The sequence below is a fragment of the Scyliorhinus canicula genome, chromosome 17, assembly GCF_902713615.1.
Source record: "Scyliorhinus canicula chromosome 17, sScyCan1.1, whole genome shotgun sequence".
Classification (NCBI taxonomy): Eukaryota; Metazoa; Chordata; class Chondrichthyes; order Carcharhiniformes; family Scyliorhinidae; genus Scyliorhinus; species Scyliorhinus canicula.
The window spans coordinates 128,746,095-128,767,273 of record NC_052162.1 but is presented as its reverse complement, the minus strand read 5'-3'; the positions used below and the strand labels follow the sequence as shown (position 1 = coordinate 128,767,273).

Here is a 21,179-nt window from a genome sequence, read left to right as displayed (position 1 = left end):
CATTGATCGAGAGGAAGGTAGGTCCCCCTGTGAGGCGGGGTATAAGAACCCGTTGTCCCCAGCAGCCAGGCCATTTCTATACTCCTGGTGCTGGGCTCACTTCTTGCTGATTAAAGCCTTTCAATTCGGACTTCACCTATGTTTCTGTCCATTGATTGTGCATCACTTTGCTGAGTTGCTTGAAGTTGATGGGAGAGGAGGAGGACCTGTCCCACTATCAATTGGACAAGGCGCAACGGTCACTCCAGCTAAACCAACGACGAATGAACCGCCAATAGCGGTGATCGTCTGCTTTCACAATTTCCAGGGATAGGAGAAGGTGTTGAGGTTCAGAGTTCACGCATGCTCAGAGCGGTGGCCTCCAGCGGCCACGCTGAGCTCCTTGGCGGACTCGGACCGCAGAGCCACACAGAGAAAGGAGACCCCCCACCCCCAATCGGCCGCCCGCCTGATCATTTAACCCCGTGGATCTAACCCCCGGCCGCCTATAAGCACCCCCCCCCCCCCCCCCCCCCCCCCCCCCCCCCCCCCCCCCCCCCCCCCCCGGCCTCCGATCCCGCCACCCCAACCAGGGCCACGCCAGCATCCCGACCAGTAATAGGTGGTTAGTTCCACGCCGTTGGGATCTCGGACAGTCGGGAGCAGAGTATTGCTGGGCGGGCCTTTGTCAATGGGCCCCCAGCCGCACGCCGTACTCGGCGATCACGCCGATTCTCGGATCCCGTAGAATCGCCGGACTGGCGCCGGGCCCGATTTCAGCGTGAAAGTGGATTCTCCGCCCCCACTCCGGCCGCGATTTTGGCGCGGGGCTGTGGGGAATCCAGGATTCAGGATTTGTGGGAGGAAACCGGAGCACCCAGAAGAAACCCACGCAGACACAGGGAGAACATGCAGACTCTGCACAGACAGTGACCCAAGCCGCCGGAAATCAAGAGGCACACAGGTCACTCCGACCAAAGCCCAGTGAACCCGAGAGAGAAAGGGGCAGAGCTGGAGGGTCTACCATTTAAAATAGCCCAAAACACATTTCACTACCTGGGGATCCAGATAGCCCACGCCTGGACTCAGATCCACAAGTGGAACCTGACCAGTCTGGCAGAGATGGGATGCACTCCCGCTTTCCTGGTGGGGAGGGTGTGGACCATCAAGATGAACGTACTGCCCAGGTTTCTCTTCCTGTTCAGATCAATACCCATCTACATCCCCAAGGACTTTTCCACAAATCCCTAAAACACTGCAAAGGAGAAGACACATGGGAGGCCTGGCCCTCCTGAACTTGCAATACCACCAGTGGGCAGCCACGGCTGAGAAAGTGAAGGGATGGGTGAAGGAACCAAACGTGGAATGGGCGAGGTTGGAGGAGTCCTCATGTACAGGAATGACCCTCCGGGCCCTCACAACGACAGCACTCCCATCCCTGCCAGCAAAACACTCAACCAGTCCAGTGGTAGTCGTAATATTGAGAACCAGATGAAGCAGCACTTTGGTCTTACGAGGTGTCCATAATGGCCCCCATCTGGGGCAATCACAAGTTTCCACCAGCCATGCTAGATGCCACCTTTAAGAGGCGGAGACTGGACGGGGGATACTGACGGTTAGTGACTTTTACAGAGGAAATAGATTGGTGACCCTTGAAGAGCTTCCCTAAAGTGGGTGGGGGGGATCAGACTGGGTTCGTTAAGGGCAGCTGTCGGCGAATGTGCGGTGGCTACCGAATGTGGTGCTTTCTCTGACAGAAGGTGGCATTAGATATGGAGAAGGCGTTTGACGATGGAGTAGAGCTATCTGTTTGTGGTGCTGGAGAAATTTGGGATTGGGCCTAAGTTTGCGGCATGGGTGAAAGTGTTGTATAAAGACCCAACAGCCTGTGTGTGGATGAATGGTATGAATTTGGGGTACTTTCCACTATATCGGGGAATGAGGCAGGGATGCCCCATGTCCCCCCTTCTGTTCGCGCTGGCTATGGAGCCCTTGGCCATTGCGCTGAGGGGTTCAGACTTATGAAAGGGGGCAGTGTGGGGGCGGGGGGGGGGGGGGGGGGGACAGGAGGGGTGGCGCATTGGGTGTCTCTCTGCTATTGTATATCTCGGATCCGAGCACATTGGTGGGGGATATAATTATAAAGGCGATTTGGGTTGTTTTTTGGGGTACAAATTGAATTTGGGGAAATGTGAGTATTTGTCTTCTCCAGGCACAGGGGCGGGAGTCGTGGTGGTGAGGTTTGCCATTCCGGGTAGCGACAAATCATTTTGGGCACAGGGCGGCACAGTGGTGCAATGGTTAGCACTGGTTCGATCCCGGCCCCGGGTCACTGTCCGTGTGGACTTTGCACATTCTCCCCGTGTCTGTGTCGGTTTCACCCCCACAACCCAAAGATGTGCAGGGTAGGTGGGTTGGCCACGCTAAATTGCCCCTTAATTGGAAAATAAGATAATGGGTACTCTAAATTTAAAAAAAAACTCATTTAGGTATCCGGGGATACAGGTGGCGTAGGATTGGGTCCGACTTCGTAAACTAGCTGGTAGAGGTGGTGGGTTTGGAAGATGCTGTCGAAGGAGCCTTGGTGAGTCGCTGCGGTGCATCTTGTAGATGGTACACACACTGCTGCCGCTGTGCGTCGGTGGTGGAGGGAGTGAATGTTTGTGGATGGGGTGCCGATCAAAGCGGGGCTGCTTTGTCCTGGATGGTGACGAGCTTCTCGAGTGTTTTAAAAAAAATTTAGAGTACCCAATTAATTTTTTCCAATTAAGGGGCAATTTAGCGTGGCCAATCCACCTATCCTACACATCTTTGGATTGTGGGGGCGAAACTCACACAAATACAGGCAGAATGTGCAAACTCCACACGGACAGTGACCCAGAGCTGGGATCGAACCTGAGACCACTGCGCGTGAGACAGCAGTGCTAACCACTGCGCCACCGTGCTGCGAGCTTCTCGAGTGTTGTCAGAGCCGCACTCATCCAGGCACGCGGAGAGTATCCCATCCTGACTTGTGCCTTGTAGATAGTGGGTAGGGAATTAATTCTTTGAGGAGGTAACAAGGAAGCTAGACAAAGGAGAACCAGATGGGCGCAATTCTCCGACCCCCACGCCGGGTGGGAGAATCGCGGGAGTGCCGGGCGATTCAGGCCATGCCGCCCTGGCACCTGCACACTATTCTTCCACAGCGCGCGACTGCTGCGTGTGGGGCCTGTGGGGGGCGGAGGGAGGATCGAGCACCAGGGGGTGCTCAGGAGGGGTCTGGCCCGCGATCGGTGCCCATCGATCGTCGGGCCGGCGTCTCTGAAAGACGCACTCTTTTCCCTCCGCCGCCCCACAAGATCAATCCTCCATGTCTTGCGGGGCAGCGGAGGGCAGGACGGCAACCGCGCATGCACGGGTGACGTCATCTAGGTGCTGCCGGCCGCGTCATTCAGGCGGCGCCGCTTTGACGCGGGCGTCAAGGCCCGGCGCGTGAGATTGACGCGCCGCCGCTCCTAGCCCCCTGAGGGTGGGAGAATAGGGGGTGAGGAGCGGCCTCCGACGCCGGAGTGAAACTCCGGTTTTCACTCCGGCGTCGGCACTTTGTCTCCCTTTGGGAGAATCGCGCCCATCATCTCTTTAGATTTGCAGAAGATCTTTGACAAGGTGCCAAATAGGAGGCTGTTAATTCAGTTAAGAGCCCATGGTGTTAAGGGTACAATCCTGGAATGGATAGAGGCTTGGCTGACTGGCAGAGAGTGGGATAAAGGGGTCTTTTTCATAATGGCAGCCGGCGACTAGTCGTGTGTTTCAGAGGTCGATGCTGGGACCACAACTTTTCACAATATATAGTAATGATCTGGAAGAAGGAACTGAAGGCACTGTTGCTAAGTTTGCAGGTGATAAAAATATATGCAGAGGGACATGTGGTAGTGAGGAAGCAGAGGGGGGCTGCAGATGGACCTGGGCAGGCTAGAGAATGGCAGATGGAACACAATGTGGAAAAGTGTGAGGTTTTGCACTCTGGTAGGAAGAATGGAGGCATAGACTATTTTCTAAATTGGAAAAGGCTCAGGAAGTCAGAAGCACAAAGGGACTTAGGAGTTCTGGTTCGAGGTACCCCTGAGGCTAACGTGCAGTTTCAGTCGGCAGTTAGGAAGGCAAATGCAATGTTAGCATTCATGTCGAGAGGGCTAGAATACAAGTGCAGGGATGTACTTCTGAGGCTGAATAAGGCTCTGGTCAGACCCCATTTGGAGTATTGTGAGCAGTTTTGGGCCCCCTCTCTAAGGAAGGATGTGCTGGCCTTGGAAAGGGTCCAGAGGAGGTTCAAAAGAATGATCCCTGGAATGAAGAGCTTGTCGCATGAGGAAGGTTGAGGATTCTGGGTCTGTATTCATTGGAGTTTAGATGAGAGGGGATCTTATTGAAACTTACAGGATACTGCGAGGCCTGGATAGAGTGGATGTGGAGAGGATGTTTCCACTTGGAGGAAAAACTAGAACCCGAGGGCACAGCTACAGACTGAAGGGACGATGCTTTAAAACAGAGATGAGGAGGAATTTCTTCAGCCAGAGGGTGGTGAATCTGTGGCACTGATTGCCACAGAAAGGCTGTGGAGGCTAAATCACTGAGTGTCTTTAAGACAGAGATAGATAGGTTCTTGATTAATAAGGGGATCAGGGGTTATGGGGAGAAGGCAGGAGAATGGGGATGAGAAAAATATCAGCCATGATTTAATGACGGAGCAGATTCAATGGACTGAATGGCCTAATTCTGCTCCTATGAATTATGGTTTTATATTCACCACAGGAGTCCCAGCCTCTGACCTGCTCTTGTAACCACAGTATTTATGTGGCTGGTCCAGTTTCTGGTTCAATGGGGGAATTCAGCGATGGCAATGCCACTGAACGTCAAGGGGAGATGTTGGATTCTCTCTTGTTGGTGATGGTCATTGCCTGGCACTTGTGTGGTGTGAATGTCATTAACCACTTGTCAAACCTGGCTACTGCCCAGATCTTATTGCTTATGGACTCGGGCTGCTGTAGTATCTGAGGAATCACGAATGGTACTGAAAATTGCTCTGTGTTTGATTATGTCAGTGATGCACAATCAATGGACACGAAACGTAGGTGAAGTCAGAACGAAAAGCGTTAATTAGCAAGAAGTGAACCCGGCAGCAGACATACAGGAAAATGGCTGGCTGCCGGTAACACGGGTTCTTATACCCCGCCTCGTAGGCGGAGCCACCTTCCTCTTAGCCAATCGGGCTAAAAGGCACACGATACCTGGGCCAATGGGCAGCGAGTCCTCTGCACCAATGGCAGCTCACACTCCCAGGTACCGTAATACGCCTACTCATACTACCACAGTCAGTCTGGAAACTGATCAATGTTCTTTGTGCTTGATTGGTTAAGCCTGAGTGTTGACTCACAGCAAAGTCAACAGACACCACAGAAAGATCTGGAACCCTGAATGGTAAGCAGGAGTGCTGACATTTTGGGGGCAATTCTCCGATACCCCCACCGGGCCGGTGAATCGCCGCAACCGCGCCACGACGCCCCGATGCCGGCGCGTGATTCTCCGAGGTGCGGAGAATCTGCGCCATTCGCGCCGGCGCGTTTGGCGTGGCCGCGGGCCGCTGGAATCGGTGGCGCCGCCGATTCTCCGGCCCGGATGGGCAGAGCGGCCACGTCGATACGACAGAGTCCTGCCGCCGCCGTTCACCCCTGGTCGCTGCCGCCGGAAGCTCTGCGGGAACGGCCGGTGGGCGGCCTGTGGGGGGGGGAGGGGTGCTCCTTCACTGGGCGGGGGTCCTCCGATGGGGGCTGGCCCGCGATTGGGCCCCATCGATCGGTGGGCCGGCCTCTTTCCCCCCAGGCCTACTTCCTGGCTTGGCTGGCCCCTGAACACCAACCCCATGTTGGTCGGGGCTGGCGTGCTAAAGAAGTCCCCTGCACATGCGTGAACTGCTCCAGCGCTGTTCTGGCCCCCTGTGAGGGCCAGAATCTGTCGTACCCGGGCCCGGTTTGTGCCGTTGTGAAACGTGACGGCGTTCACAACGGCGCGAACACTTGGGCCCAATATTGGAGACTGCAAAGATATTATAAAACTGAACAAATAAAGTTCAAACGCACAAAGAAACTAGTATTACACTTGTGTGGCTCTGACATGTGTAAAATATACGACAGACATGACAGACTTGAGGCTTTCTACAGCTGTTCATGGGTGGAAAGAGATTTTATAAGAACCCAAAACTTGCTGTGGTGCTTTAAGATATTGTGTTGATGGGCACGAAGTGAAAGGGGATGCATGTGGAGGCACAGTCGGGATCAGAGGAAATGGCAGGGTCTAGAACAGTCCCAGACAGAAATGTGGGAGATCCGTTCGTGAAAAAAGGGGTATCGCTGGAAGAGTGTGTCTCCAGATGAAGGGCAGGCATTGGTTGCACTGGGTGGCTTGCAGATATTTGGTGGCTGAGTAGGAGCTGGCTCCATGGACCATGATTGCAAGTAACGCTGCACTGCCCTTCCCGACCCCTCACTTGCGCCTCACCCCTCCCCCATGCCACTTCCTATTCCACCCCCCCCCCCCAACAGATAATACTAATGTCCAACCTGAAATAATCTTCGCCTGTAGCCACTTCTTCAGGCAGTCATGATGCACATACTGTAGACTCCCAACACATTTGCAGGGTTCCAGGAGTGGATTCAAGGGGGTGCCACCCGGTATTAGGCAGATCCTGCACAGGTCCCCTTCCTCTTCCTCTGAGTCCTCGTGAAGCAGGCTGAGAGTAAAGCACACCAGATAGAATTGTCAATAAAAACTGGGGACCGGGAGACATTACAATAACAACCATTTTTAATGTGGGAGTCTTTCTCACAAAGACCCCTTTTAAAGAGGTTGTCTCTCTTCGTCAGTGACTCCTTTTAAAGGTGGAGGGCTGGAGTCTCTGGTCCGCCACCCATGTGTTTCTCAGCAGTGGACCGTCCGCTGGCAACGGGATTCTCCGTTTCCGCCACTTTGAATGGGATTTTCCATTGAGGCAACTCCACGCCACCGGGAAATCCGCGAGTGGAGGAGGCGAGCTGCCAGCGGGACCAGAGAATCCCACTGTCAGCAAATGGCCGGAGAGTTCTGGCAGAGAGTCTCTCCTTTTAAAGAGAGAGTCTCTCCGTCAGGGACCCCTTTTAAAGAGGGAGTCTCCGTCAGGGACCCCTTTTAAAGAGGGAGTCTCTCCATCAAGGACCCCTTTTAAAGAGGGAGTCTCTCCATCAGGGACCCCTTTTAAAGAGGGAGTCTCTCTCCGTCAGGGACCCCTTTTAAAGAGGGAGTCTCTCTCCGTCAGGGACCCCTTTTAAAGAGGGAGTCTCTGCGTCAGGGACCCCTTTTAAAAAGGGAGTCTCTCCGTCAGGGACCCCTTTTAAAGAGGGAATCTCTCCGTCAGGGACCCCTTTTAAAGAGGGAGCCTCTCCGTCAGGGACCCCTTTTAAAGAGGGAGTCTCTCCGTCAGGGACCCCCTTTAAAGAGGGAGCCTCTCCGTCAGGGACCCCTTTTAAAGAGGGAGCCTCTCCGTCAGGGACCCCTTTTAAAGAGGGAGTCTCTCCGTCAGGACCCCTTTTAAAGAGGGAGTCTCTCCGTCAGGGACCCCTTTTAAAGAGGGAGTCTCTACAATCAGTAACCCATATAGCAAGTTTTGTGTAGGCCTCAATATATCCTCTCCATCAGCCCATACAACAGCCATATATTTCTCTCTCTCCCCCCTGAACTTTTCCTTACCTTTCCTGCAGCTTTCTAAGTGTTTCTGGGTCTGGACGTGGCTTCTCGCTATCCCGGGCCTCCTTCCTGGTCTCGACATTGCCTGCAGGCGCTCGGCTCAGCTGCCGACCCTCCTGCGCCCTTAGGTCAGACAGGGCTAGGATGGTCATGGAGAGCGGCGGGTCACGCATCTGGCCCCAGGAGGGAATACCGCTGGCCGTGGCTCCCAGGCGGGTGGCCGAGATTGGCTGGAGGCGGGCTAGGCTGGCAGTGGTGGTCCCTGCCTGCGGGGCTGCGGTTGCCACGCCAGGGCTGGCACCAGTGGTGGTGACCAGCAGGCTGACCAGCCGGCCAGTGTCCAGCCGGGGCAGCAGCAGCGGTGGCGGAGGGGGTGGCGGGCTCTGGGGAGCTGGGCGCTGGGGGCTCTGGGTGGGGCAGTGCCGACGGAACGTTTGAGTGCCACGGCTGGCGGTGACGGGCTCAGCTTGAGGGGGCCTGAGGACCTGTGAAAGGCTGGCCTGCTTCCCCGCCTCCTCCTCCTCGGCGTCACTCAGCACCTCTCCCCGGCTACGGCCACCCTCCCCTGCGACCCGGGAGAAGGTGGAGGTACCGCCACCACTGCCCTTCTCCTGTGTGGCCCACTGGCGGACCCTCAACCGGAAGGGAAGGTGGTCGCCCAACACGGCGGCAGGAATGAAGCTGGCCATATTGGTGGCGGCGGCAACAGTAGCAGTGGGCAGCCCAGTCGTGGTGCCCGACAGTGGGCGCGGTGGCACGGGGGGCTTCTCATCATCCACCTCCTCCGCCTGCACCTCCTCATCGCTATGGGTCCCCACAGTGGACAGTCTTTCCTGACGCAACCTGTGCAGGATGAGATTGGTCTGCTGCCTGCAAAGCCTTCCGGCGGTGGGGGAGGGGGGATGATTGCCGGCCTGCTCCCCAGGTTCCTGATCTCGTGCTCCAGCCTCCTCCTCCTCTGCTTGGCACTTGCCGCCGGCAGGGGGCTGGCGAGGGGGGACGGGCACCGATTCGGCAGGCGAGAACACAGCCGGGGCAGGTGGCTCTGGCTCATCATCACCACCTCCCCTGGCGCCGGTGCTGCCCTCTCTGTCTTCCTCTTCCTCCTCCTCCTCCCCGCAGCACAGGTCCCCAGACTGTGTCCTCTTGGTGGGCGACCCAGGCACCATGCCAGCGGCCGAGCTCAGCCCGGGCACCTTCAGCAGCAGCTGCTCAGTGATAGCGGGGCCCCTTTTGCTCTTTAGTTGCAGTCTCTGTGCCTGGAAGGAGACTCCATGGTCAGGCCCTGTAACACAAACACAAAAGATAACATGGAGGAGTCAGTAATTCAGGTCTCAAAAAGCATGAGGCAAGTCAGCTGACAAACACAGTTGGGAATTACTGAGATACTGGAAGGGTAGTGGTGATATCGCTGCATTCGTAAGTCAGAGGCCCCAGGCTAAGACACTAAAACAGGTGCCATCGTAAATTGCAGTGAGGAAATAAGAAATTTACAAATATATATGGATAGGTTAGTTGAGTGGGCCAAAATCTGATAGATGGAGTTGAACCACTAGTGGATAAGTGTGAGATTATCCATTTTGGCTGGAAAAATAAAAAGGCAATTTATTACCTAAATGGAGATAAACCAGAGAGCTTCAGTACAGGGGGACCTGGGTGTCATTGTGCATGAATTCCAGAAAGTTAGTATGCAGATGCAGCAGGTAATAAGAAAGGCAAATGGAACTTTGGCATTTATAGCCAAAGGAATAGAGTATAAAGGTAGGGAAGTGTTGCTGCAACTGTACAAGGCATTGGTGAGACCACACCTGGGGTATTGTGTGCAGATTGGTCCCCTTACTCGAGGAGGGATGTAGTTACATTGGAGGCAGTTCAGAGGAGGTTCACTGGATTGATTCCAGAGATGGGTTTGTCGTATGAGGAGAGATTGAGCAGTTTAGGCCTATAGTCTCTGGAGTTTAGAAGAATGAGGGGAGATCTAATTGAGGCATATAAGATGATGAAAGGTATTGTCAAAGTAGACGTGGAGCGGATGTTTCCACTTGTTGGACATTCGAGAACGAGAGGACATAGTTTTAGGATGAGGGGTAGCAAATTTAAACCAGAAATGAGGAAAAGTTACTTCTCTCCAAGGGTCGTGAATCTGTGGCCCTCTGGATTACTGGTCCAGCGACATTACTACTGCACCACTATCTCCCCAAAGGATTACAGGTGTTGGGGGGGTGGGAGGTGGGGGGGTGAGATTGAAGAGAAATCTTTTCAGCCAGCAGGTGGTGGGAGTCTAGAACTCACTGCCTGGAAGACAGTTGAGGCAAAAAGCCTTCATGCGAGCATACAAAGAACGATCATGGCGGGTCTGATAGTAACCTCAACTACACATTGCTGTCTAATACCCCAAACCCCCACCCGACATACAATAATAGGTTTTCGACTCTCTTGTTTATCAAGAATCTATCCAGCTCGGCCTTAAAAATATTCACTCTGCTTCCACCACCCTTTTGAAGAAGAGAGTCCATAAGACTCACCGCCCTCTGAGAGAAAATATTTCTCCTCATCTCCGTTTTAAATGGACCCTTATGTGTAAAGAGTGACTCTAGTTCGAGATTCTCCCTCAAGAAGAAACATCCCCTCTGCATCCACCTTGTCCAAGACCCCCTTTGGGATCTTAAAAGGTTTCAAGCGACTCGCCGAGGCTCAATTGTTGAATTCTGGCCGGCACGGACATGATGGGCCGGATGGCCACCTTCGGCACTGGAAGTTTTAAAAATGTTTCGAAAAGCAGAGGGATTCTCCTCGTTGATGGGGGGAGGATGCGATTTTCAACATTTATCTCTTGGCCGGCAGCATTGGCATTATCCCACGGTCGTTTGTGGAGTCTTGCTTTGCACAAATTGGTCGGTTACGTCATTTGAGCCACAGCAGCGTCGATGCTTCAAAAATAACCTCATCCATTGCCCAGGGGTCATCGCGTAAGGCGCTACATTAATGCGGGTTCTTTCATTCTGGTTCTACTTTCCATGTTAATCTTTGTAATGTGTTTATGGGGGGAGGGTTACTGCTTCTAGTGGGGCAAAGCTTCTTTCTTTTGAAAATATTTTATTCAAGGCATTTTTATGTGACGAAAAAGCAGAAGAACAACCAAACAACATTATAAATAACCAACATCCACTCCCCCCCTGCTCCCCTAATGCTGCCCACTCCTTCCATCCCGTCTTCCCCATTTTAACCCCCTTACCCATCCACATTCCCCCCCGATGACCCTCCAACCTCCTGGAATAAATCAATGAACGGCTTCCATCTCCGAGTGAACCCACTCAGGATGAACTTGACCTCCTCCAGCTTCAGGAATTCCGCCGGGTGGCTCACCCACACCCCCGCTTTCAGAGGCTCTGAGTCCCGCCATCCCTTTAGCTCAGTGGGCTAGACAGCTGGTTTGTGATGCAGGCCAGCAGCGCAGGTTCAATTCCCGTACCAGCTGAGAATTCTGAATTCTCCCTCTGTGACCTGGACAGGCGCCGGAAGGTGGCGACCAGGGGATTTTCACAGTAACTTCATTGCAATGTTAAATGTAAGCCGAGGCCAAGACATCGGCCTCTCTCAGCCCCTGAGCTCCCAGATCTTCCGAAACTCCGAATATCGCTACCTCTGGACTCGGAGCCACCTTCACCCCCAGCACCTCGGACATTACGTCCACAAACCCCTGCCAGAACCCCTTCAGCCTTGGACACATCCAGAACATGTGGACGTGATTCGCGGGCCTCACCGCACACCACCCACACCACTAACTCAAAGAACCTACTCATCCGTGCTATCATCATATGTGCTCTATGCTCTATGGATTACCTTAAACTGAATGAGGCTTAGCCACACACACCACGGGGACGCATTCATCCTCTGCCCATGTCCTGGCCTCCACTTCCCCTCACAGATCCTATTCCCACTTGCGTTTTATATCCCCCAGCAGGGCCCCCTCCCAACCCATTAACTCCTTGTAGACCTCGGACACCTTCCCCTCCCTTTCTCCTCCTTCGACAGTACCTTATCCTGCAATCCCAGGGGGGGGTAGTCCAGGAAAAGACAGCACCTCTCCTTACCAAGTCCCAGACCTGCAGGTACCTAAAACCCCTCTGGGCAGCTCAATGTGCAAAGCTTCTTGTCAGAAGGTTTGGATTGGGGCAGAGGAGAGAGAGAGAGGAGGGTCAGACAGCCCTAACCCCACCACCCCCCCGTACCCCCATCCACCCACACACATGGCTTACCACACATCTGGAACAGTGAACAGGTATTGAACATCTCGCACCCGTGGGTAGTGATGCATAGCCGACCAAGAGCTTGAAACTCAAGTCAAGCAATCGGCGCTGAATTGCTGGCCCCGTCAAACACTCCCAGGACAGAATTGCAAGAAAAGTAGGCGGCACATTCCCTATCGTCTTGGAATAATTCCCATTTTTGCTACCTCCTTCTGGGGGACGTTCACCTGAGGACGCACCGCCCTTGATTTCAGGGACGTCAGCCTGCTCGGGAACTTTCTGCTTCTTGCCCACGATGTTGTGCAATGATGGAAGTCTCGAGCCTCTTCCGGAGATCAGACTTCTCGGATATGTAGGTGAGTGCTGGAGCTCTCTGCCTTCTGTGTCCACGATGTCCATCTGTGAGGAGCCAAGGAGTTAAACTAGACCTCGTGTGCAGGGAAAGAGAGACAGAAACAACTGAGAATCCTGGAGACTGACTGGAAACACAGTGGACATAATTCCTATAACAGTTACAGGGACTGTTATTCCCTACAATATACATCAGCCAATGGAGAATCCCGCGTTTAGTCTCAGAAATGGAGAATCCCGCCCAGGGGCTGCTATGCTCAATAGCGCAAAAACGGTGCGCCCCACCCCCCCGGATTTCGGGGACAATGGGGATTCTCCGGCTGATCACCGTACACAGTTTCGGCGTCAGAGACAGGAGAATCCCACCCAGGGACTACTATTCTTTATAATATATACAGGGTCTACAATTCTCTATAATAAACACAGGGTGGGATTCTCCATTGCCCGATGCCGATATCATAATCAGCGATCGGGCGGATAATCAACTGATGCCAGTCAGCCATGCTCTGCCCCCATGGAAATGGCGTCATCGCGTCGTGCACCGCGTGCCATTGCAACGGTGTTGGCGCGTCATCCACCCGGCCCTCCCGCGATTCTCCGCCCCCGATGGGCCGAATTCCCGACGGCACGGAAACGTGTGGTCTAAGTGGTCGGGAACCCGGCGTGGCGGCTGCAGACTGTGTCCAGCGCTGCCACGCTCGGCCGGGATCCATGCCGCTGGCCAGGGAGGGGGGGGGGGGGGGGGGGGGTTGGGCCTCCGCGAGAGCTTGGGCGACTGGTGGCCAAGGTGTGGCCCCTGTGGGGTCATGGATGGTGGGTCGGGTCCATGCATGGCCGGCACGACCGCTGCAGGTTGTCAGCTGTGCGCATGTGCAGCCAGGGACCCGGCCATTCTCCGTCCGTTATCAGCGTGGGAGCCGGGTGTTTCACCCGGCGCTGCTGCTAGGCCCTCCCGGTCCCGGAATCGGTGAGGGGCCGCCGCCGATTTTTCCATCATAACCATCCCGCAGATTCTCCGTTCGAGCCGGCACTTCTCCGCTGAAACGGAGAACCCAGCCCACAGACACTGCTAGTATCGATACACAGCAGCTACTAATCCCATTCTGAGTCCCGGACTTCAGTACCTTTCTGTTACTGTTCATCCCGTTGATCCATGGCCGCTCGTAGTTGCGGCTGGCATAGCCTATGGGGCGTGCCAGGGGTGGTGCCGCTCGCTGCTCCCGCTTCTGCTCCGCCTGCATTCGCTCAAGCTCCTTCAGACGTAGTCGACTCTGCATCAGGGCACAGCATGTTACCAGGCATTAGGGCTGCCACTGCCACGCTCCACCTCCCGTCCCCTACCCCAACGTTTCCCCTGTGGAACCACGATTTAAGCTGCACATTTAAAATTTAGGTTGTGCGCTGAAAGCCAGCCCCTTCTTTAGATTGGCCTCATTTCTGCCTCTGATTCCGAAAGGCCACGGGTTTGAATTTCCAGTCCCGAGACTCCCCAGCGCTCCCAACCCAAAACCACCACACCCACCCAACCTGAGACTCCTCCAACACCCCAAACCCAGCCTGGGATGTGTCCAATCCCCCCCCCCCCCCCCCCCCAACCCAGAAACCCTCCCCCACTGCATCTGGGTGCAACACTCCCCCCAAATTCGGGGCCACACCTTCCCCCAAATCTGGAACCCCACCCGCCCCCTTACCTCCCTGGGATCCCAATTGCTTCATGGGTTCCCCCTTTCCCCTCAAAACCCAGGACACTGCCCCAACCTGGGACTTCCCCTCTTGAACCCCACATCATCCCCTCCCCAACTCACTAGCCCAGACCAACTCCCCTGCCAACAAATAACTGTTGGCTCTGATGCCAACACGGGACCCCTAAAAACAAAGAACATCTCCCCACAACGTAAGATCTCCCCCAAACCCCAGACCCTATGAACCCGGCATTCCCCCCTCCGCCCTCAACCCGGGACCAGTTTGAACCCGGTGTGGTTGGGGGGGGGGGGGGGGGGGGTGTAATCAGCACCTGGTACACCCCCCCCCCGCCTTCCCTCTGTTCAATGTGACAGACTGAAAGATTGCACTGCTTGTGTTTCGAAGCTCGGGGAGGGGTGGCGGGGGGGGGGTACCAGGCGCTGATTACACCCCCCCCCCCTCCACCAAATAATCACAGAAAATACTGCACAGAAGAAGCCCTTCGGCCCATCACAGAAACACCAACAGATGAAAAATGGCTGACCTACCTACCTAATCCCATTTGCCAGCACTTGGCCCTGAATGTTAAGACGTGCCAAGTGCTCATCCAGGTATTGTTTTGAAGGATGTGAGGCAACCCGCCTCTACTACCCTCTCAGGCAGTGCATTCCAGACCCTCACCACTCTCTGGGTAAAAAGGTTTGTTCCTCACATCACCCCAAAGCCATTCACCTTGAACCTGTGTCTCCTCGTGACTGAGCCTTCAACCAAGGGGAACAGCCGCTCCAGATCAAGTGCTCGTAAAACAAAAAGCAGGTGTTCTGGTCACTTTCTCACCAGCCATTGTGGGAGATTAATGCGCGCAAGTCCTTCTGCTCCGTTTCCGGCGGGACTGCAATTTAAACAGAGGACGCTTCAGAGGATCCTGAGGTTGGGACAGGCATTGGAGTGTGTGGAATGGTTTGTACAGGCTCAGGGAGAGGAACATTTGTCAGCCTGGGTGCAAGAAGCCTGCAAGGGGTGGGTGGCGGAAGTGGGTGGGTGCAGGGACAGTAAAGCAGTTCAAGCCTTTCACAGGATGTGAGTGTCACTGGCAAGGCCCCAGCATTCGTTGCTTATCTCTCATTGCCCCCTGAAACTAAGTGGGCTCGCTCAGCCATTTCAGAGGGAGTGGGACAGTAAACAGCCAAACACATTGTTGTGCAGTGCTGGGGGGGACGCGGTCAGGAGTCATATGTAGGCCAGACCAGGTAAGGACGGCAAACTTCCTTTCCCTAAATGGGGGAACGTTCGTTTTTTTAAAATAAATTTAGAGTGCCCAATTCTTTTTTGCTAATTAAGGAGCAATTTAGCATGGCCAATCCACTGACCCGGCACACCTTTTGGGTTGTGGGGGTGAGACCCACGCAGACACGGGGAGAATGTGCAAAATCTACACAGTGACCCAGGGTCGGGATCGAACCCGGGGCCCGGGGCTGTGAGGCAATAGTGGTAACTACTGCACCACTGTGCCGCCCAGTTGGGGGGACATAAGTGAACCAGATGGTTTTTTAAAAAAATGACACTCAATGGTGGTCAACATGGTCATCATTCCTGAGATTAGTGCTGCAAATTCCAGAACTTTATCAATTCAATATAAATTCCACCAGATGTCATTGGTGGGATTTAAACCTGGCATTAGCCTGGCCCACAGGATGACAAAGTCCATTGATTTTATCACTGCACCGCCATCGAGAGTAGCAAAGTGCCCGGCACATGATGAGTTGTGGACACTGCAGAATATGGAGAACAATCAGAGGCGTAGGCTGAGAGAGTTTGGAGGTATAGGGTTGCCAAGTCTCCAGAATTACAATGGAGCCTCCAGGTAATTTAACACTAACCCCAAGGCCACTGCTGCAGATTATCCATGAAGAAAATTATGGGTACGTTAATATCATTGTGCTTTTAACAAACGAAATTCCCGAACACTTTTGTTTTCGATTTTCCTGAGGTACACCAGTCAGTGTACAGATATCTCCCTGAGAGAGGGGACTGAGAGACACCAGTCAGTGTACAGATATCTCCCTGAGAGAGAGGGGACTGGGAGACACCAGTCAGTGTACAGATATCTCCCTGAGAGAGAGAGGGGACTGAGAGACACCAGTCAGTGTACAGATATCTCCCTGAGAGAGAGAGGGGACTGAGAGACACCAGTCAGTGTACAGATATCTCCCTGAGAGAGGGGACTGAGAGACACCAGTCAGGGTACAGATATCTCCCTGAGAGAGAGGGGACTGAGAGACACCAGTCAGTGTACAGATATCTCCCTGAGAGAGGGGGGACTGAGAGACACCAGTCAGTGTACAGATATCTCCCTGAGAGAGAGAGGGGACTGAGAGACAGCAGTCAGTGTACAGATATCTCCCTGAGAGAGAGGGGACTGAGAGACACCAGTCAGTGTACAGATATCTCCCTGAGAGAGAGGAGACTGAGAGACACCAGTCAGTGTACAGATATCTCCCTGAGAGAGAGAGGACTGAGAGACAGCAGTCAGTGTACAGATAGCTCCCTGAGAGAGAGGGGACTGAGAGACACCAGTCAGTGTACAGATAGCTCCCTGAGAGAGAGGGGACTGAGAGACACCAGTCAGTGTACAGATATCTCCCTGAGAGAGAGAGAGGACGGAGAGACACCAGTCAGTGTACAGATATCTCCCTGAGAGAGAGGGGACTGAGAGACACCAGTCAGTGTACAGATATCTCCCTGAGAGAGAGAGGGGACTGAGAGACACCAGTCAGTGTACAGATATCTCCCTGAGAGAGGGGACTGAGAGACACCAGTCAGTGTACAGATATCTCCCTGAGAGAGAGGGGACTGAGAGACACCAGTCAGTGTACAGATATCTCCCTGAGAGAGAGGGGACTGAGAGACACCAGTCAGTGTACAGATATCTCCCTGAGAGAGAGGGGGCTGAGAGACACCAGTCAGTGTACAGATATCTCCCTGAGAGAGAGGGGACTGAGAGACACCAGTCAGTGTACAGATATCTCCCTGAGAGAGAGAGGGGACTGTGAGACACCAGTCAGTGTACAGATATCTCCCTGAGAGAGAGAGGACTGAGAGACACCAGTCAGTGTACAGATATCTCCCTGAGAGAGAGGGGACTGAGAGACACCAGTCAGTGTACAGATATCTCCCTGAGAGAGAGGGGACTGAGAGACACCAGTCAGTGTACAGATATCTCCCTGAGAGTGAGGGGGCTGAGAGACACCAGTCAGTGTACAGATATCTCCCTGAGAGAGAGGGGACTGGGAGACACCAGTCAGTGTACAGATATCTCCCTGAGAGAGAGAGGGGACTGAGAGACACCAGTCAGTGTACAGATATCTCCCTGAGAGAGAGAGGGGACTGAGAGACACCAGTCAGTGTACAGATATCTCCCTGAGAGAGGGGACTGAGAGACACCAGTCAGGGTACAGATATCTCCCTGAGAGAGAGGGGACTGAGAGACACCAGTCAGTGTACAGATATCTCCCTGAGAGAGGGGGGACTGAGAGACACCAGTCAGTGTACAGATATCTCCCTGAGAGAGAGAGGGGACTGAGAGACAGCAGTCAGTGTACAGATAGCTCCCTGAGAGAGAGGGGACTGAGAGACACCAGTCAGTGTACAGATATCTCCCTGAGAGAGAGGAGACTGAGAGACACCAGTCAGTGTACAGATATCTCCCTGAGAGAGAGAGGACTGAGAGACAGCAGTCAGTGTACAGATAGCTCCCTGAGAGAGAGGGGACTGAGAGACACCAGTCAGTGTACAGATAGCTCCCTGAGAGAGAGGGGACTGAGAGACACCAGTCAGTGTACAGATATCTCCCTGAGAGAGAGAGAGGACGGAGAGACACCAGTCAGTGTACAGATATCTCCCTGAGAGAGAGGGGACTGAGAGACACCAGTCAGTGTACAGATATCTCCCTGAGAGAGAGAGGGGACTGTGAGACACCAGTCAGTGTACAGATATCTCCCTGAGAGAGGGGACTGAGAGACACCAGTCAGTGTACAGATATCTCCCTGAGAGAGAGGGGACTGAGAGACACCAGTCAGTGTACAGATATCTCCCTGAGAGAGAGGGGACTGAGAGACACCAGTCAGTGTACAGATATCTCCCTGAGAGAGAGGGGGCTGAGAGACACCAGTCAGTGTACAGATATCTCCCTGAGAGAGAGGGGACTGAGAGACACCAGTCAGTGTACAGATATCTCCCTGAGAGAGAGAGGGGACTGTGAGACACCAGTCAGTGTACAGATATCTCCCTGAGAGAGAGAGGACTGAGAGACACCAGTCAGTGTACAGATATCTCCCTGAGAGAGAGGGGACTGAGAGACACCAGTCAGTGTACAGATATCTCCCTGAGAGAGAGGGGACTGAGAGACACCAGTCAGTGTACAGATATCTCCCTGAGAGTGAGGGGGCTGAGAGACACCAGTCAGTGTACAGATATCTCCCTGAGAGAGAGGGGACTGAGAGACACCAGTCAGTGTCCAGATATCTCCCTGAGAGAGAGGGGGGACTGAGAGACACCAGTCAGTGCACAGATATCTCCCTGAGGCAGAGGGAATTGAGAGATACAGTACTGTTGCCCTGTATGAGGAGAAAGGTCTGAAGAGACTTACAACTAACATGTTGTTGTCTCCGGCCAGCCTTGCCTGCTGTTGGATGGAAGGCGCTGTCTGAAAGGCTCCATTTGAATTATCTGTTAAGTCATCCTGTTCCCAACAATAGGGTGGGCTTTGTGAGGTCAACAGCCCCAAACCATGGTGTGGGGGAAGGGGTGGGCACAACAGTCAGCTCCCCAACCTCCAAACTCAGCCAGGAGGCTGACTGACAACACACAGGTAAAACAAGTCCTGGAAATTCAGTGGCAAGTAACTCACTTCACCCCAAAGTCTGTCCACCATCTACAAGGCCCAAGTCAGGAGTGTGATGGGACACTCTCCACTTGCCTGGGTGAGTGCGGCTCCAACAACGCTCGAGAAGCTCGACACCATCCAGGACAAAGCAGCCCCGCTTTGATCGGCACCCCATCCACAAACATTCACTCCCTCCACCACCGACGCACAGCGGCAGCAGTGTGTGTACCATCTACAAGATGCACCGCAGCCACTCACCAAGGCTCCTTCCACAGCACCTTCCAAACCCACCACCTCTACCATCTAGAAGGACAAGGGGGCAGCAGACACATGGGGAACTCCACCACCTGCAAGTTCCCCCCCTCCGAGCCCCACACTCACCATCCTGACTGGGAAATATATCGGCCGTTCCTTCACTGTCGCTGGCTCACAATCCTGGACCTCCCTCCCTGACATTAGTTTGGAAGGTGCTGTCAAAAGAGCCTTGGTGAGTCGCTGCGGTGCATCTTGTAGACTGTGGGGGAGGTCTGGCGAATCATGGGCATATGTTCTGGGCATGTCCAAGGTTGAGGGGATTCTGGCAGGGATTTGTGGATGCCATGTCAGAGGTCCTGGAAGGGAGGGTGACTCAGAGTCCAGATGTGCAATATGTGGAGTGTTGGAAGATCCGGGAGCCCAGGGGGGAGAGAGGCCAACGTCTTGGCTTTTGCTTCCGTGGCGGCCCGGAGATAGATTTTGTTGGGATTGAGGGACTCGGAACCTACAAAGGCAAGTGTTTGGGTCAGTGACGTGGTAGGGTTTCTCAGGCTAGAGAAGATTAAATTTGCCTTAAGGGGTTCAATACAGGGGTTCGCTCGGAGGTGGCAGCCGTTCATCGACTTCTTCAAGGGAATGACGAATAAGGGGAGGGAATCTAATGAAGGGACAACCGTGGGATGCAGCAGGTACATGGACCATGTTGGTTAGGGTTTATGCTTGGTGGAGGTGCGGGGGGGGGGGGGGGGGGGGGGGGGGGGGGGGTTATTGTGGGTTTTTTGTGTGTGTTGTATCTCTTTGTTTAAAATGTCAAAATTATAAATGCCTTAATAAAATATTTTCTAAAAAAAAATGAATAGTCGATAGAGGACAGTGTTGCTATATTTTCTGGTTATAAATACAGCGGTTAATATGGTCGCCTTCCTTAATCCTAAGTATGTTTGCTCTAGAGTCGCCAGGTATCTCTCGATACCGCCGCAAGGTTCAAACCCGAATACTGATCAAAGAGCCAATACACCAGTTAGTTAGTTCAAAGTCAATACTATTTATTTACACACACAGTAATATCTACTCATGCACAAAATACCACAAACTACACTATCTCTAACGCTAACGCCGATACTTAACTTCGGGTGCCCACTCAGTCAGAGGAACAATGGCCGTTGTTCGGATCTGAGGCTGTTGGATTCGAAGAGGTAACAGGAGAACAGCTAAGGTCGTCCACCTGATGGCGAACGTTGACCTTGGACTTACTTGCTTCTGATGCAGCTGGCGGACGGGTCTCTCCGCTTTGAGAGCCAAGTCCAAGAGAGTGATTCTCTCTCGGGGGCTTCTTCTTATCCCCAAAGGGGGCTTCGCGCGCTTTTTGGTGGGCCTTGAACTTGGCCCTGATTAATTGGGTCGTACCTTGATCACTCATATTGATCTTGACCAATAAAGGGGTGGGTGCCCTGATGGCTGGGTGCGTCTTTGGTGGCCATTGGCCTTGCTTTGTTTGTGTCTTTCTGACGCCGGGGTGTCTGCCTGAGTATCGGTTACTTGAATGTCTTTCCTTTGTTCCTGGAGATGGGCCATCAATATGCTAATCAACCTACAGTTTCAGTCTCGTCTGGGAGTTGCCTTCTCAATACGCATCCAGGCTCTGGGCCTGCTTGCTTTCCTAACATGGTCCATATTTCCCTACAGTCATTGTGATCATCCATTTTGTATTCTGGAAGTGGCCATCCCAGATGGCTACAACAGGGATTTAATACAATTAATGCAAGTACAGCATCACTAACAAGGAAATTAATGGCACTAAAGAGTGACAAATCACCAGGACCAGACAGGTTCCATCCAAGGGTGTTAAAGGAAGTAGGGGAGCACTTTGTACATGCCCTAACTAGAATCTCCCAGAGTTCCCGAGATTCAGGTGCAGTCCTTCTGGATTGGAAAATTGCACATGTCACTCCACTTTTTAGGAAGGGCGAAAGAGGGAAACCAGGGAATTACAGACTGGTTAACCTCTGTGGTGGGGA

General features: G+C 53.5%; 1 protein-coding gene across 4 annotated transcripts in view; it reads right to left on the bottom strand.

Moving 5' to 3' along the window:
- Positions 1 to 21,179, bottom strand: part of LOC119952043 — a 78,378-nt gene that overhangs the window by 23,909 nt on the left and 33,290 nt on the right. For 3 of the 4 annotated variants that reach the window (XM_038775537.1, XM_038775539.1, XM_038775540.1), the window contains exons 3-6: positions 13,463 to 13,609; positions 12,215 to 12,386; positions 7,741 to 9,022; positions 6,579 to 6,748 (exon numbers count right to left, since the gene is read on the bottom strand). In XM_038775537.1, coding sequence (XP_038631465.1) covers positions 6,579 to 6,748; positions 7,741 to 9,022; positions 12,215 to 12,386; positions 13,463 to 13,609 — 1,771 coding nt within the window. The remainder of the gene's footprint in view (positions 1 to 6,578; positions 6,749 to 7,740; positions 9,023 to 12,214; positions 12,387 to 13,462; positions 13,610 to 21,179) is intronic. The other variant, XM_038775538.1, reaches the window with a different exon arrangement.